Consider the following 16,931-nt stretch of genomic DNA (forward strand, 5'->3'; position numbering starts at 1 on the left):
GTCTATCCTAGACGAACTTTCACGTTCATGTGTAATATATGGAAATACATTTTCAAAGAATGAAACGTTTCTCGATTCTATTATCGAACCTTTGTGTATATCCGAAATCTTGGATTCATGCACAAGGAAGCGATAAGCACTACTGTGTTTAGCACATCCGATATATATGCAGTCAACAGTCGTTGATCCTATCTTTTGTGTCTTAGGTAGTGGAACAGCTACCTTCGCTAGGCACCCCCACACTTTGAGGTAATCATATGATGGTTTTTCTTTTCCACCATAACTCATATGGGTTTTCATCCTTTTTCTTTTGGGGTATCCTATTTAAAAGATAATTTGTCGATAGGATGGCATCCCCCCACATTGACTGGCTTACACCCGAACTCACCAACATGGCATTCACCATTTCTTTCAAGGTTCTATTCTTTCTTTTAGCAGTGCCATTTGATTGGGGTGAGTAAGGTACAGTGAATTCATGTCTAATGCCATTTTGCGCACAAAATTCAGCAAAACATGCAACATATTCACCACATCTATCACTGCGGACAACCTTGATTTTTCGTTCAAGTTGATTCTCAACTTCATTTTTATAAGCAATAAATTTCTCAATTACTTCATTTTTACTTTCCAATAAGTAAACGTAATAGTACTTCGTGCTATCATCGATAAAAGTAATGAAATATTTGTTACCATTCCTTGTTGGAATGGATTTCAAATCACACACATATGTGTGGACTATATCAAGGGGTTCGATTATTTATTCAACCGAAGATGATCTCGTTAATTTTCCTTCAACACAAGTTGCACATCTATAGGGCACAACCCTTTTAAATATACATTCACTATTGGTCAACATCACCTTTTGAACATACTTTCCATTTTTATTTTATTTTAAAAAAATTTCAAAACTAGTGCAACAAACATCCGGACACCAGATTCCTTACAGATCTCAGGAACATACAACACATTATTCAATGTGAGTTCCTATCCAGAAGTCAATTTTCCCAGGATCATCACTCTAGAATATAAACTAAAATAAAATGTTTTAGCAAAACAGGAAATTTCAGTCAACAAATATCACTTGAACTAAATTAATTTGGGTTTTCAACCCAAATAAAAGTTTCATTTTAGCGTGAACTAAATGAGTTAAACCAAACATGTTTCAACTCAACTAGGTTAAACCAATAAGGTTTCAACCAAATAGGTAAATACTAAACGATTAAACTAACTCGTTTCAACAAAACCGGTTAAACCAAACATGTTTAAGCCCAACTGCTAAATAAACAAGTTTAAATCCGGTTTAATAAAAGTCTAAAACTGTTCGAATACTATCCCGAAGACAGTCTATAACGAGTGTCAAATACTGTCTGAAAACAGATCAAAATACAGTTCGAAATCAGTCCGAAGACTGTTCGAATACACGTTATAGAATGATCGACTTGCGCACAAGTAATCTGAATGATTCCAAACCTGAACTACGCTCACAATTTGAGCATCATGTTCTCCTTCAGCAACTTGATAGCGGTTTCAGCCAAGAACCTCGCAAGGTTCAACGTGGTCTGATAAAAGAACATCTTTTTTCTGCCAACGTTTAAAAATTCACACAAGTGAACTTCTCAGGTTTCTCAACATGAGTAAGAACCGCGCTAAGAAGCGGTGCGACAATCGTACTAGCTATAGTACTAGTAGCAAAAATCATTAGTCCAATTAATCATCAACCTTTTCGATCTATAACCAAATCTAAAAATACAATTTTCTAGACACCGTCTATTCGGTCATCAACATGAAATTTATTTCATAAATATGGGCGCTGAAATCACGCAACACTATACCACAACACAATTCTAGACTTTTATACATACAATGATTTTAACTTTTATCACATACATTATGCAAGTCCATCGATACATGGTAGTAAATTTATGTAAATAGTACACATGTGGTATATAAATAAATCACAATAGCATACTTTATAAACACCAGGATATCATGTTTCAAATTCACGAACACGATCTATCTATATAATCATAATAGACATAGACATCTATTATAAAATAATAAAAGTTTTAAACATATTAGCCAATGCTTTTTACCATCACTTAGTTCATATGCAAAGTCCCAATATATTTAATTCATGTTATGCCAATTAATACAAAGTAACACTCTGTAATTCAGTAAATACTTAACACGACAGGTATATGAATTACAATATACACCGATCATACTGCAAATCCCAAAAAGGTCATGCTCATGATTAATTTTGCGTTACACCTTGAAAATTAGTCCATTACCTGTTTCTGTCTGTTTAATAACATGATTTAAAAAAGGCTCATATACGATTTTAAAACATATTATAAGTCAGATTAAAATATCATACATAATATTCAACTACCAAGTCACCAAAATTCCATCATGCATTTATGTCGTCATACCATCACTTTTAAAGTGTGATCTACTAGTTTAAACAATTTACATAAATTAAATACATATACTCATATAGTACAACGCAAACAATAAGCACTTATTTTTAGGGATGAGCACGGTACGGAATCGGTACCGAACCGTACCGGAACCGAAAAGTACCAGTACCGAATTTACCCAATTTCGAATACCGATACCGTACCGTTTTTCCAATACCGGTACCGGTTCGGTATCGGTTCGGTACCGGTAATTTTCGGTATTTTACCTGTTAGTACCGAATTTTTACTGCAAAAAAATATGGACTTCAAACAACATAATTCATAAAAAAACAGCATCAAGAGGATCACTAAAACAGCAAAAACATACAGATATACATACAGATACGATATAATCTGATATACATACAGATACGATAATTACATAATACGATATAATCTGATAAATTTACAGATACGATACTGATATACATACAGATACGATACTGATATACATACAGATACGATAATTACATAATTTACATATTGATTAATTGAATGCGATATAATCTGATAATTGAATGCGATATACATATTGATACATGCTGAATTTACCACTGATATATAATCTGAAACAATCTGATACAATTTTTTTTAAAAATTAAATAACTTACTTGATAAGGTGTGTTCATGGAAGGGATTGATGATGATGGAAGTGATGAAGGAGAGTCCATGATGATTGATGATTAGGGTTTTTGAATATAGGCGATAGTTTTTTTTTTTTTTTTTTTTGATGATACCGTGTGACTGTCTGTACGTGTTAAACAGTTTTCAAGTAACCAAGCGGCCTTTTCATATTCCAGTAAACCAGCGGCCTTTTAAAATATGGGTAATGAAATCGGTACTAATACGGGAATTTCCCGGTACCGTACCGGTACCGCATCTTTTGTACCGATACCGAAAAGCCAAAAAAACTGGAACCGGAACCGGTCCCGTTTACCATTCGGTCCGGTAAAACGGTACCGGTACCGAAACGGTACCGGTACGGGATCGAGAAATTGGTACTTCTGCTCATCCCTACTTATTTTCTATAGAACTTGTTTCTTATAGATTATTCAACACACTGTTTACAACATAATATGTTTAGAATTTATAAACAAATTAATAATCGTAATTTATTCATTAAACTCAGTTGGTACATATGCATCAAATAATGATAATGATCATATATTAAACTAATATCACTATCATAGCAAGGCATATTATATCAGCAAACTTTTTCTCTTTTGTTATTATTGAACCAACAACTACACTGTATCAACAAACTTTTTCTCTTTTAAAATCAAACGTGTAAGGCACTAATTGAGTGGTCCACACATATTTTAATATTTAATTATATTTAAATAACATATGTGCCCTTTACTGTATGTAACTAAGCTCTGTCCTAGTTTAGGAGGTAACACATGACCATCTCAAAATGATGAGTAACTGTCTTCTTACTCTATTTATATCCGTCTTTCAAGGTAATTTTTATTATGTTCTTCATTTTTATTAGAATTACTATCACACTCTTTCCATTATTCAGGTATATCCTTTTCAATATATATCCATTTTTATTGTTTTTCTTTTCATGGCATGAAGACTCCGAAACCGGAATCCAACCCAAATATAATTCTTTCAATTTAATATGCAATTCTATTTGTGTAAAATGAAACTTTTTAAATAATCCATATAATTATAATCAGTTTGATTATGATTATAATATAGTAATAATCAAGATAACTACAAAAGTGTTTTATCACTCGAATCTGTTTAAGTTTGTAAGAATATTTGCATATACGAAACTGAAACATGTAAATTACACAAACATAATATTCATATAACGATCATGTAATCATAATAAGAATGAAAAGATAGAACGATCTAACCGAATTGAAGGGTTGAACCGGGCTTGTGTTTGACACAAGTCCCTTAAACAGATTCGACGTCTGTTCCCAGAGTACACCGGTTCGAAGCAGAGTGTACTGCCGGACGAGAGCACTTGCCTGAAAAAGAGACCGGAAGCGGGATGACCGAAGTTGTCGAAGAAGAAGCTGGAAAACTAGTGTAAGAGGGTTATGATTTTTGTTTGTGTGTTGGTTGATACCTCCTTCTCAATACCAAAGTTTGGTATTTATAGTGCAAACAAAATCCTTGGTTGATATTCTAAATCTTTTAGGATTTGAAAAAGGAAAGAGAAGATTTACAAAATCACAAAAAAGATTTACAAAATCCTTGGTTGATAGCTTCTACTTTGCACTTAAACTAACAACTTTGAGACGCGATATCTCATTCACCATTAACCCGTTTTGAACACGCTTTAGTTCGTTTTAAAGCTCTCATTAGTGGTTACAAAAACCCACTAAATAGTCGTTAATATATATCACTTTATTATATTATATATATTAATTTGTGTCAAAAAATTGGTGGAACACACTTTTCGAACCAAATTTTCCAACATATGCAGTACTAGGTAAATGAAAAGTTCCATGTTAGATAAATAAAACTTGAACACCAAATTCTAAAATCCTCGTAAAGTGGCTACTAAACTTATAAATTGTATAATCCTGGAAATACATTTTATCGAACACTTAATATGCATCTTATAACGTAACATACAATTTGCTTGAAAATTGACATTACAATTAATTGATCTATCAACTACACAAACAATCAGCTATCTTTCAGATGATGACCCCAAAATGCCAAATTACATGAAACCTGTTGCAGCATAGTCATAACCTGTACTCTCTAACAATGCAATAAATCTAATTAATTCATATTTTGGTTGTGTTTGGTTATTCAATATTCAAGTTATGTTATTTATATGAGAGAATTGAATTGTTTAGGAGATGGAAATCGTACCTCAATGCTCGATATTCATGTTGGACTTCTTGCATGAGAAAGCTCTAAAACACACATCTTTATCTGTTGAAAAAATAATAATATTAAAATCCATTAATTATTAGTTGTTGGCTCGGCACACAATTTAAGTAAACTAATGAGATGAATCATTTTCATTTCATTATAAATTGAAACTGAATATTAGTTTAATAAAATGGAATATGCCTTTATAATTTGCGTTCGTTGCATAACGTTTCCTATAGTAAAAGTGGGAAAAACGATTGATGTTGAGTAAGTACTCTCCGGTCATTAACTGAAAAGGGGAGAGATCACCACCAATAATATGATTCCATGATTTGTAATAACCCAACGCAACTTCTTCTTCATCTTCAATACTTGCATCATCATACACAAAACTCACCCCACACTCCCTTGTACGTTCTTCACAAAACTCCTGTGTGAGCATATTAATAGTGACGTGGTCACCAGGTTCCATGTCATTCACTGTAAACATCCAATGACTTAAATATGTTACACACTCTCCACCTACATTGACTTCTTTAATACAATGCTTGTATCTCCAGATGCGGTTCTTTGTTATATTATAAACTGAAATTTCCGGCAATTTAAGTCTGTGGCAACTGATATATTTGATTTTGTTGGATGATGCAACATATGGTAAATGATTCACTTGTATGAAGCAAATATTCAATCCTCGGAGCTGTTTAGGAGTTGAAGGGATGACCAATGATATTGATCCCCCCATTGATACATCACTAATCCAATCTGGCATCTGTTGGCCACCATAAATTACACTGAATATTCCAAATTCATAATACATCTGCCAATTACAATTACACCACCTTAATCAGTTACTAGAATAAATACATCATGTTCACACAATAAGAGAAGGTTAACAAGACAAAACCTGGGTTTGAGATCCCTCTGGTTCCCCAGTATCTTTATTATAAGTTCCAACGCGTCTTGTTTTAGTGAACTCTAAATTACTCCACCCCAACTTACGTAATACAGCTTCTTCAACACCTGCCATAGGTTGGATTTTGACCACACCTTCAATTTCAATGGATGAAGTAGCTAGTGGGTACAAATTTATATTTAACAGCAGTGGGGACATTTCTGGATGAAATGACGTTTTCCGTAGCAGATTAGTTTTACTGTCAGAATGACTGTACGCCAACAATCTTAAGGTAGGTGGAGGATGTTCGATTGATGTCAGCATATCACACTTATACATATAAAGTCTCTTTAGGTTTGGAAGGGTTCTCACACAATTGGGAATCGAAACAATTGGATTACCGTCCAACCATAATTCCTTCAACAGGGATAGGCAACTCCAGTCATTGGGAAAGTCAACGCATGACAAATTATTACGCGAAAGATACAAATTCACTATTGAGCTTGAGAAATAAGACCCACTGAAACCGAAATCCCTCGGTAGGATAGCCTCGACAGTGGCAGAGGAAGATGGTCGTTGTAACTTCAAGTCAATCAAGTTATTATTTACCTTCTTCGATGACTCAAATGGAAGCTCACTCATATTACAGCCATCCAGGTATAGTTTTTTGACGTTTTTGAAGAAGTTGATATTTGCTAGAAGCTTTCTACACTTGTTGCAGTCACGAAGGTTGATGTGGACAAGTTGATGACATTGCTCAATTGTTTCACAAACCTCAACCAAACTCTTGCACTTTATAAGAAGTAAAGTCTCGAGTGCAGGGAATTCACAAAAACCACCAAGAGTATGAAGCTGATAACAGTGGCTCAGATCAAGAACCTTCAAACATCCAAGCAACCTGTTATCTTTTGAGTACGATTCACTCACCTGTTCAAATGGTATATTTATCAGTTAACGACTCCTCAACATTTAAGAGCAATTAAAATTGAAGTGGATCGATCAATCTACCTTTTGCTTGTCTCCAGGTCGTAGCATGTTATTAGAAGAGACATCAAAAGATTTGAAATTGCTATAACGCAATGAGAGGATAACTAGACTCTTCAGTTGTAATTCAGAAGGCATAGACTCTAAAGGGGAACCATACATGCTCAAATATATTAAATCTGTTGGAAAATTCTCATAAGAGCCTTTGAGGAGAACATGTGTGAGTAATAGTATCTTCAGATTATCCATGTTACTAAATGCATCTGTTTCCATCTCAAGTAATGATCCACGCGGGATAACGCTGAGAGCTTTAATATTTCTAGTACCCTAATAAGGAAAATGCACCAAATATCAAGAATTAATAAGAAAATAGTATGTAAATAAAAATAAAAGAATTTTTACTAATTAACAAGACTGTTTGTTCACATACCATCTTTTTTTTCAACACTTCGATTGAGTCCTCAGTACGCCATAATATACTACGCTCCTCTGGATTCTCAGATTCGAGATCTACAACATATCTTCCCATCTCTTGAATTAATGAATGCATCTCTAAATGGTCATTCCTTCCAATACGAAGAAGGCATCTCTCGGTGAGATGTTGGATCCCAGTGCTAGTGTTTATTTTACATGCCTGTAGTATGATTTCTGCAAAATCTCTCTTGTATCCAACAAAAATACAAGCAATATACTTAAACAATTCCTTGTCATTTTTGGATTCCAAAGATTCAAAGCTCGTTCTCAAAATTTTATTTACACGGGAAACGGGTCCCTCGGGTCCTTTTTTTAGTTCTTTTATGCAGCCTTCCCAATAAGAAAGATCTCGATCATATAGATTCCTGCCCAAAACTTTAAGAGCCAATGGATGTCCTTGACAATACTTCAAAATATCCTCCGAAACCTCTTCATAGCCATCTTTAAGTTCTTCACAGTTGAATGCATAATGACACAAAAGCTTTAGCGATGCGTCGTTAGATAAGTGTTCAAGTGGGTACTTTGTATGTCTGCGTTCAGATTCCGTTTTGCATAGTTCACACCTCTCTGTCAACGACATGTCCCTGGTCGTTATAATGATTTTGCTTCCTTCATGAAAACTTTTGTTTCCCAGTAAAGCGTCCAACTGGTCTATACTATCGATATCGTCAAGAACTATCAACACTTTATTAGAGGCTACAGAAACATCATGAACTTGAATTGAACTTGCTTTTGAAATATCATTACAAAGTTGATTTTTTAAATCAAGCAATCCGTTAATATTTCCAACACACTTCCTACTAATGTCTTCAACGATGCTGCTTGTATCGAACTCGCGACAATATGAGTAATAAATATATTTGGCTAAGGTTGACTTTCCAATCCCACCCATACCATAAATACTAAGAATGTCGACTCTATGTGATGATCCGTCTTTCAACCATGAACTGACGTATTCAATTGCATCCTCCTTCCCAATAAGTAGTGGTAAACTAGTCCTCACGGGTACACCTATTCTTTTGGAAAGGTCTTTAACAATTTCTTTGATGAAGTCAGTCTCCAGCCTGAAAATTAATATTCCATAAAGAACCTTCGATTAGATAGTCGTACATTTAGCATGATATTAAATGGTAGTAATGAATCAGTGGTCATTTACTATTTTTAATATATAATTTTCATATAGTGTATTTATTTTGGGTGGTAAATTCATTATTACGGATCCAGCGTCGAGCATCCAACATCCATCATACCGGATTTGGATATTTAAATTACTCAACACAGCTCTTACAAACTAGGATTATATATCAAACAAATTTGTACTCCTATTTACCCCTTTAAAGAATATTGTATTGATTAACTATAAAGACAACTAAACTAAAATCTTATAATCCAGCACACAATCAATAGTATATTCAAAAGAATGGAAAGAAAGTAGTTTACCTGCCCTTTACATCGAAGCCAGTTAAATTAGAAACTTGTGTAAGTGCTTTCTTCCATATTTCTATCTTCTCAGCTAATAGTCTTTTCTTCTCCACATCAGTCTCTGCTTCCATCTTCTTTTTATGCTCTGCCATTGCCTCTCCGAAGCTGTTTTGTTGCTTCCTGACGTCAGTGGGTTCGACATGATAGAAGATGGGAATAACTATTTGTCTGAAGTTCTTATGTCGGTCAAGAATCAGGACAAGTTCCTCAAGGCACCATGTAGAAGAAGCATAATTCTTAGACAACACGATAATAGAAGCCCTTGATGATTTAATTGCACTCTCCAATTCGGGTTTCAAATAAAACCCGATTGGGATCTCTTCATTGTCCAAAAAGGTTTTGAGATTATCACCTTCAAGGGCTTGGTGGAGGTGATTCGTGAAGTTAAGACGAGTATCAACACCTCGAAAACTCAGAAATACGTCATACTTTTCATCACGATTATTATTAGATGAAGATTGTTCTAAATCATCAGTTAAAATAACCATTTTAGTGAAATTAGAATGTTATGAGTGATTTGTGAAACGAGCTGCAACTCGCATTTGGGTTTCTATCAGATCCAGATCAATATTTACTTTCCAAAGATCAACGACCCAAGTCAACAACTAATGAGTACTTTTTATGACAAATTACTAAATAGTCCTTAAAATTTGTCAACAATTACTGTATTGGTCCTTGTGATTATATTATTATGAAGGTCCTGTGATATAGTCTCTCAAACTACGGTTGTTAAAAAATCCTACAGTATATTAAAATGATTCATGTTCCTAGCAAATGAGGATATTTTAGTCATTTCAAGCACTTCTCTTCCTTTTTCCATCTTTCCTCCCAACTTTTTCATTCTACCTTATATTCAAATTAAAATAAAACCATCATCACCATTTACCATTTACCATTTACCATTTACCATTTCTTTAATAAAAAGATGTAATTGACTGTCAAAATAGATAGAATAAAACCATTAACTAATCTATTTTTTAAAATACAATTACCAATTCATGATTTTGGCACCCGAGATCCAAAATTTTGACAATTCCTGCAAAGTGGGGATTAAACTTCTGCGTGAAGGTAGGTAGCGAACTAGATGAAATAGAAATGTCAAAAACACACAACGTAGCAATAAAATCACCAAGAATTGAAAGATCTAACACCACTTGAACAGATTGAAACAATTTAACCAATGAATTTACAACAAACTTTTGATTCAAACACTTAAAACATTCATCAACTAGATGAATGATCATACACAAACTTAAACAAATTGCTAATTCAAAACTAGGTTGCTATGAACTTTGAATAACAATGAAAATTTCAGAGCAGCAGAAATCGATCGAATGAATTGTGAACTGCAAACCCTAAAAATCTCCCTTTTATAACACAGTGATAACATGTTTCTGTTTAAACCTCAAAGTATGAGAAAGGGCCGGAATGGTCCCTCTAATATGCAAAGTTAAGTCTAACTACGTCCCATCTTTGTATAATTGCAATTCAGCCCCCGTACCAGGTACATTGACTGAAAAACAACATACATGATTCGCAAAAGACTTGACCCCTTCAACAAACATCAACAGCAACAAGCATACATGCAGCAGCAGCAGCTATATCAACTTCTGCACAACTACATCTACACAGCCACAACCTACAAACACTTAACCAACAATAAGAACATGCAGAAACAGAATAAAAGCAATTAGAATGAGAATGATACCATTATTTGAACACCCCCCACAGTCTAATTGCTAAAACCATCTTTCAAACCCAGTTTACTGCAAAGTTTATAATGTTGAAAGGAACAAAGCCCTTTTGTAAAAATGTCAGAAGTATTATCTTCTGAACTAATTTTTTCTGTAGTAAAAACACCTGCACTTATTTTATTTCTCACAAAATGCAAGTCCACTTCAAAATGTTTTGTCTTTTCATGGAAAACAGGATTAGATGCTATTTTAATAGCAGCTGAATTATCCATAAATATAGATACAGGCAAGTTATATTTAACTTCAAACTCATCCAGTAACTTTAGAACCCAAATGACTTCACAAGAAGCATCAGCCAAAGCTCTATACTCAGCTTCAGCTGATGATCTAGAGATGGCAGACTGCTTTTTACTTTTCCAACCAATAATAGAACCATTTAGAAACAAACAATAACCAGTGATGGATTTTCTTTCCATAATGCTTTTGCCCCAATCTGAATCCACAAAAGCAACTATACTATTCTCATCAGACTTTTTAATACATATACCTAGCCCTGGAGCAGACTTCAAATATTTAAGAACTCTCATTGCACACTTTAAATGTGAAACTTTTGGAGAATGCATAAATTGACTTAAAACATGCACAGAGTATGAAATGTCAGGTCTAGTGAGTGTTAAATAGATCAACTTTCCAACTAATCTTTGGTATTGAGAGATATTAGTTAGAGGTAAATCATTAATATTGTTGTCATCAAACCTGACATTTGGCTCAATAGGTGTTTGACAAGGCTTACTACCCAACAACCCAAACTCACTTAACAAGTCCAAAGTATACTTTCTTTGGGATAAACAAATTTTTGTATCAGACCTAATCACTTCAATTCCAAGAAAGTATTTGAGAACTCCCAAGTCTTTAATTTTAAACTTTGAACTTAAAAATTTTTTAAACTTTAAAATCTCTTCAACATTGTTTCCAGTTACAACAATATCATCAACATAAACCAAAAGTGCAATAAAGACACCATTTACAGATTTAATAAAGAGAGAGTAATCATTTTTGCTTTGACTAAAACCATTTTCAACAAGGGCTGCAGTAAGTTTTTCATTCCACTTTCTAGGGGCTTGTTTAAGCCCATAGAGTGACCTTTTGAGTTTGCAAACTCTTTTATCAGATTTATCAAAGTAACCTAGTGGCAAAGTCATGTAAACAGTTTCATCAAGATCACCATAGAGAAAGGCATTGTTAATATCCAATTGAAATAAACTCCAACTGTTTTGAACAGCAATATTGATAAGACACCTGACTGTTATCATCTTGACAACAGGTGAAAATGTCTCATCAAAATCAATACCTTCTCTTTGATTAAAGCCTTTTGCCACTAACCTAGCTTTATATCTATCAATTTCCCCATTTGATTTAAATTTGATTCTATAAATCCATTTGCATCCAATTGGTTTTCTATCACTAGGAAGATCAGTTAATTCCCAAGTGTCATTTCTATGAAGAGCTTCCATCTCCAAATTCATAGCATCTACCCAGTGTTTGCTTTTACAAGCTTCCCAATATGTAGAAGGTTCTACACTTTTACTTAAAGTTGAGACAAAACATAAGTTTTCTTTTGACAACTTAGAATAATTAATGACTTTCTCTAAACCATATTTTACTTTTCCTTCAACAACATATTCACTAAAAGGCATAGCAGTATCTCTTGTGATCTCCTAACACTAGGAGTGTAAGAATATGAATCTTTATTAACTGACACAGTGCCCTCAGGAGAAACAGTGTCATCTATAGGTGTTGCTGTAGGTGCAGATGTCCTGGTATGATCAACATTCACATCTGGAATAGTAGTAATTGTTGAACTATCCAAGGTCACCTTGCAACCACTGCCCTCACCTATACTGGATTTGGATTTATCTCTCCCATCATCATTGGGACTTAGGGTTTGTTGACTTTCATGAACACCAATATCCCAAAAGTTTAATTGATTTATACTGAAAGTTGAACTTTCAACAGAACTTACAGAATCCTTTGTTTTAAAAGGAAAAACATTTTCAAAGAATTTAACATCTCTTGAGATAAAAAATGACTTATTATCAAGACTGTAAAGTTTATAACCCTTCTTAACAGAAGAGTAACCCATAAACACACATTTTTCAGCCCTTTCAGAAAACTTATCTGAATTATTTAGAATATTAGCAAATGCAAGACAGCCAAAAACCCTTAAATGAGAGAGATCAGGAGGTCTGTTAAAGACAAGTTCAAAAGGACACATTCCACCTAAAACAGAAGAGGGAGTTCTGTTAATTAAGTAGGCAGGGGTCATAATGCATTCATCCCAGAATCTTAGTGGAATCCCCCCTTGAAACATAATGGCTCTTGCAACATTTAGCAAGTGCCTATGTTTCCTTTCAACCACACCATTTTGTTGTGGTGTATATGCACAAGTTATTTGATGTATAATTCCTAACTTTTGTGTGAAATTATTAAAACTTGAGATCACAAATTCTGTCCCATTATCAGATCTAATACACTTTACAGTTTTATCAAACTGATTTTTGAGAAGAGTGAATAGATTTTCAAAACATCCAAACACTTCATCTTTGGATTTTAAAAGATATACCCAAACAGATCTAGTGTAATCATCAACAACAGTTAAGAAATATCTGAAGCCTTTATGACTTGTAACTTTATAAGGACCCCAAACATCAAGATGAATTAATTCACCCAAAGTATTAGATTTATGTTCACTAAGAGGAAAAACCTCTCTTGTCTGTTTTGCCTTGTAGCACACATCACAAGGAGTATTAATGTTTTCATTATTAGCAAGATTAATTCCTTTTAAGTGCATTAAAGCCTGCTCAGCTGGATGACCCAGCCTGCAGTGCAACAATGTTTTAGAAATAGAGTTAAAGTTACTTATGTTTGTATTCCCAACATTACCTTTACTATTTTTAGTCAGATAATATAGCCCATCACACTGTTCACCAGTCACCAGAGTTTTCTTGGTTACCAAATCCTGAGTGTGACAAGCATGCACATCAAAGCCCACAAACAAATTATTATCTCTTACTAAGCAATAAACAGATAATAAGCTAACACAATAGTCAGGAATGACAAGCACATCTTGCAGAATGATATCTTCAGTGATTTTAAGATTTCCAATTTTAGTAACCTTAGCAAGTGTGCCATTAGGGTGTTGAACAGTTAAATTTAGTTCACTTACATCAACACTAGATACAAATCCCAAAGTGGAATTTGTCATGTGTTGACTTGCACCAGAGTCAACAATCCACCCATAGTTAACATTATTCACCTTACTTGATTTATTAGACACAAGAAATTTGTTTTGATGTGTGTTAAAGAAAACATTATAATTCATGAAATTACCTGCAGCATTTGAAGAATCAGGTTTGGTGCAGGTTTTCTCATCAAGAAGGCTAAGAAGCTTCATAACTTGTTCATTACTTAAAGACAAAGCTGAAGTACTGGTGCTACCCTGATTATCATTAGTGACTTTACTTAAATTTCCTCTCATATTGTTATTAAAACCTTTTCTTTTCAAGTTGGGAGGATACCCAATAATTTCAAAACATTTGTCAACAGTGTGATTTGTCATTCCACATTTAGTACATTTTAAGTTTCCACTTCTTGATGGAAACCCAACAATTTTAAAGCATTTTTCAGTGGGATGATTATCCCTCCTATATTCAGCACATCTTTGACCACTAGAAGATAGATTTGTTTTAAGTTTAAGATTACTAGTGAAAGAAGAAGATTCACTTGAATACTTCTTGTCAGTTTGATTTGAGTTTCTATGAGACTCTTCTCTTGATATAATGGAGAAAGCAGTTTTAACAGTGGGTAAAGGGTCCCTCATTAGAATATTGCTCCTAATGGGTTGATATATATCATCTAAACCCATGAGAAATTGCATCAGTTTTATTAAATTTGTGTGTTCTTTAAACTCTTTCGATGCTGTGAGGCCACAAGCAGGTAATTGAACCAGAATATCATATTGTTTCCAAAGAGAATTCAGTTTATGATAATAATCTGAAACAGGAGTTCCAGATTGTTTTGTTGAATTAATCTCTTGATATAGATTGAAAAGAACTGAACCATCAACTTTATCATAAGTTTCCTTCAATTCATCCTAAACCTCAAAAGCAATTTCTGAAAAAATTTGACCACTATACAGTTCATCAGACATAGATCCAAGAATCCATGAAAGAACAACTGCATTACACCTATCCCATTGATTGCTTAGAACTTCATCTTCTTCATCTTTTTCAAGTGTTCCATTTATAAAACCCATTTTATTTTTAGTTTGAAGTGCTAATTTCATAGCACATGACCAAGATTTGTAATTTTCTCTACCCTTTAATTTGAAAGTGATTAAAGGTGTACTAGAAATATCACTGGCATGAAGATACAATGGATCTCCAAAGTCCAGTTTACTTATGAGTGTAGTACTTGCATCAGATTTAGTATCATCACCCATTATAACAGAAAATAGTAATTAATCAATACAAGCAAGACAAAAAATTAAGTAATCCTTTCAAGATCAAGCCACAACTTGATCAGGTTTCCAGTGATTTCTTGAATCACGGTCAAGAGTTGGGCTGTGGCGATCCTTGAAAGAATTATTTAATTACAAACAGATAATAAAAGAAACAAAAGAAAAGAGGAGTTTAGATACGCCCATATATCTTCTGTGCAGCGGAAGAACAAAGAATAGCCTGATGTAACCAAGAACATGAGCAGAATTAGGGTTTACAGAAAACCCCTAATTTTATCAACCCTAGATCCAGACTAAACCCGAATCGCTTTAATTGAACAAATTGAAGGTTAAGAACACGAACCCCCAATCTTCAAACCAACTTGTGACAAGTAATCGATCAAACACTCCTTTGATAAATCACAAGCCCTAGATTTGAGAAACCAGAAAAGATTTTTAACCGATGAACACAATCAGGCGTTGAACCGCTCTGATACCATGTCAAAAACACACAACGTAGTAATAAAATCACCAAGAATTGAAAGATCTAACACCACTTGAACAGATTGAAACAATTTAACCAATGAATTTACAACAAACTTTTGATTCAAACACTTAGAACATTCATCAACTAGATGAATGATCATACAGAAACTTAAACAAATTGCTAATTCAAAACTAGGTTGCTATGAACTTTGAATAACAATGAAAATTTCAGAGCAGCAGAAATCGATCGAATGAATTGTGAACTGCAAACCCTAAAAATCTCCCTTTTATAACACAGTGATAACATGTTTCTGTTTAAACCTCAAAGTATGAGAAAGGGCCGGAATGGTCCCTCTAATATGCAAAGTCAAGTCTAACTACGTCCCATCTTTGTATAATTGCAATTCAGCCCCCGTACCAGGTACATTGACTGAAAAACAACATACATGATTCGCAAAAGACTTGACCCCTTCAAAAAACATCAACAGCAACAAGCATACATGCAGCAGCAGCTATATCAACTTCTGCACAGCTACATCTACACAGCCACAACCTACAAACACTTAACCAACAATAAGAACATGCAGAAACAGAATAAAAGCAATTAGAATGAGAATGATACCATTATTTGAACACTAAAATGCCCTCATGTAGATGGCACATGATATAATTTTAAAGCATCTTTTATCACCGTTAATGTGAGTGACTATATAAACAAGATTTGCATACCACATGGTTTATTATCCTAGTAGAATAAAAATCATAAAGACGAAACTAGCAATTTTAAATAAATTACAAGGGCTATATAAGCAATAATGACTCATTTTATTACCTAAAACGGGTCAATAACTCATTTCATTATAACTCGACATCACTAATGATTATCATTAACATTCTCAACCCTCTAATATCCCAAGCAAGCACCCCCTAAATTAAGTAAATCATTGTCTCCAAAACACCTAGCTTTATACTTCAATATGGGCACACAGATAAATCATGATTCATACATGATAGCCCTAAATGTGGGCACACATACACAATTAAAGAGAGAACCAGATGATATACACACAGACAAAAGTTTTAATAATATTGATTAAACTAAATCCGATTAACTTATA

At 33.8% G+C, this 16,931-nt stretch overlaps 1 protein-coding gene across 3 annotated transcripts; it reads right to left on the reverse strand.

Annotated features, from left to right (window-relative positions):
• Nucleotides 1-4,993: 4,993 nt before the first annotated feature.
• On the reverse strand, nucleotides 4,994-9,646 carry LOC139876472 (TMV resistance protein N-like). 3 transcript variants are annotated; one of them, XM_071863790.1, is made up of 7 exons: nucleotides 9,094-9,646; nucleotides 7,610-8,717; nucleotides 7,204-7,506; nucleotides 6,208-7,122; nucleotides 5,505-6,120; nucleotides 5,301-5,363; nucleotides 4,994-5,156 (listed from the first exon to the last, which is right to left on the reverse strand). In XM_071863790.1, exons 1-6 carry the CDS (start codon nucleotides 9,621-9,623, stop codon nucleotides 5,302-5,304), a joined length of 3,534 nt encoding a protein of 1,177 aa, XP_071719891.1. In that variant the 5' UTR covers nucleotides 9,624-9,646; the 3' UTR covers nucleotides 4,994-5,156; nucleotide 5,301. The 3 variants fall into 3 exon arrangements, with proteins under 3 accessions (XP_071719891.1, XP_071719890.1, XP_071719889.1); XM_071863789.1 differs by having other exon boundaries at nucleotides 4,994-5,177; XM_071863788.1 differs by having other exon boundaries at nucleotides 4,994-5,186.
• Nucleotides 9,647-16,931: the final 7,285 nt, after the last annotated feature.

Source organism: Rutidosis leptorrhynchoides, chromosome 11, assembly GCF_046630445.1.
Source record: "Rutidosis leptorrhynchoides isolate AG116_Rl617_1_P2 chromosome 11, CSIRO_AGI_Rlap_v1, whole genome shotgun sequence".
In the NCBI taxonomy this organism is placed as follows: Eukaryota; Viridiplantae; Streptophyta; class Magnoliopsida; order Asterales; family Asteraceae; genus Rutidosis; species Rutidosis leptorrhynchoides.

Coding starts and splice junctions, on each gene's coding strand:
- LOC139876472 (XM_071863790.1), bottom strand. CDS start 9,623: ATGGTTATTTTAACTGATGATTTAGAACAATCTTCATCTAATAATAAT. Junction 6,121..6,207: donor CAGAGGGATCTCAAACCCAG/GTTTTGTCTTGT, acceptor TGTAATTGGCAG/ATGTATTATGAATTTGGAAT. Junction 5,364..5,504: donor AACGAACGCAAATTATAAAG/GCATATTCCATT, acceptor TTTTTTCAACAG/ATAAAGATGTGTGTTTTAGA.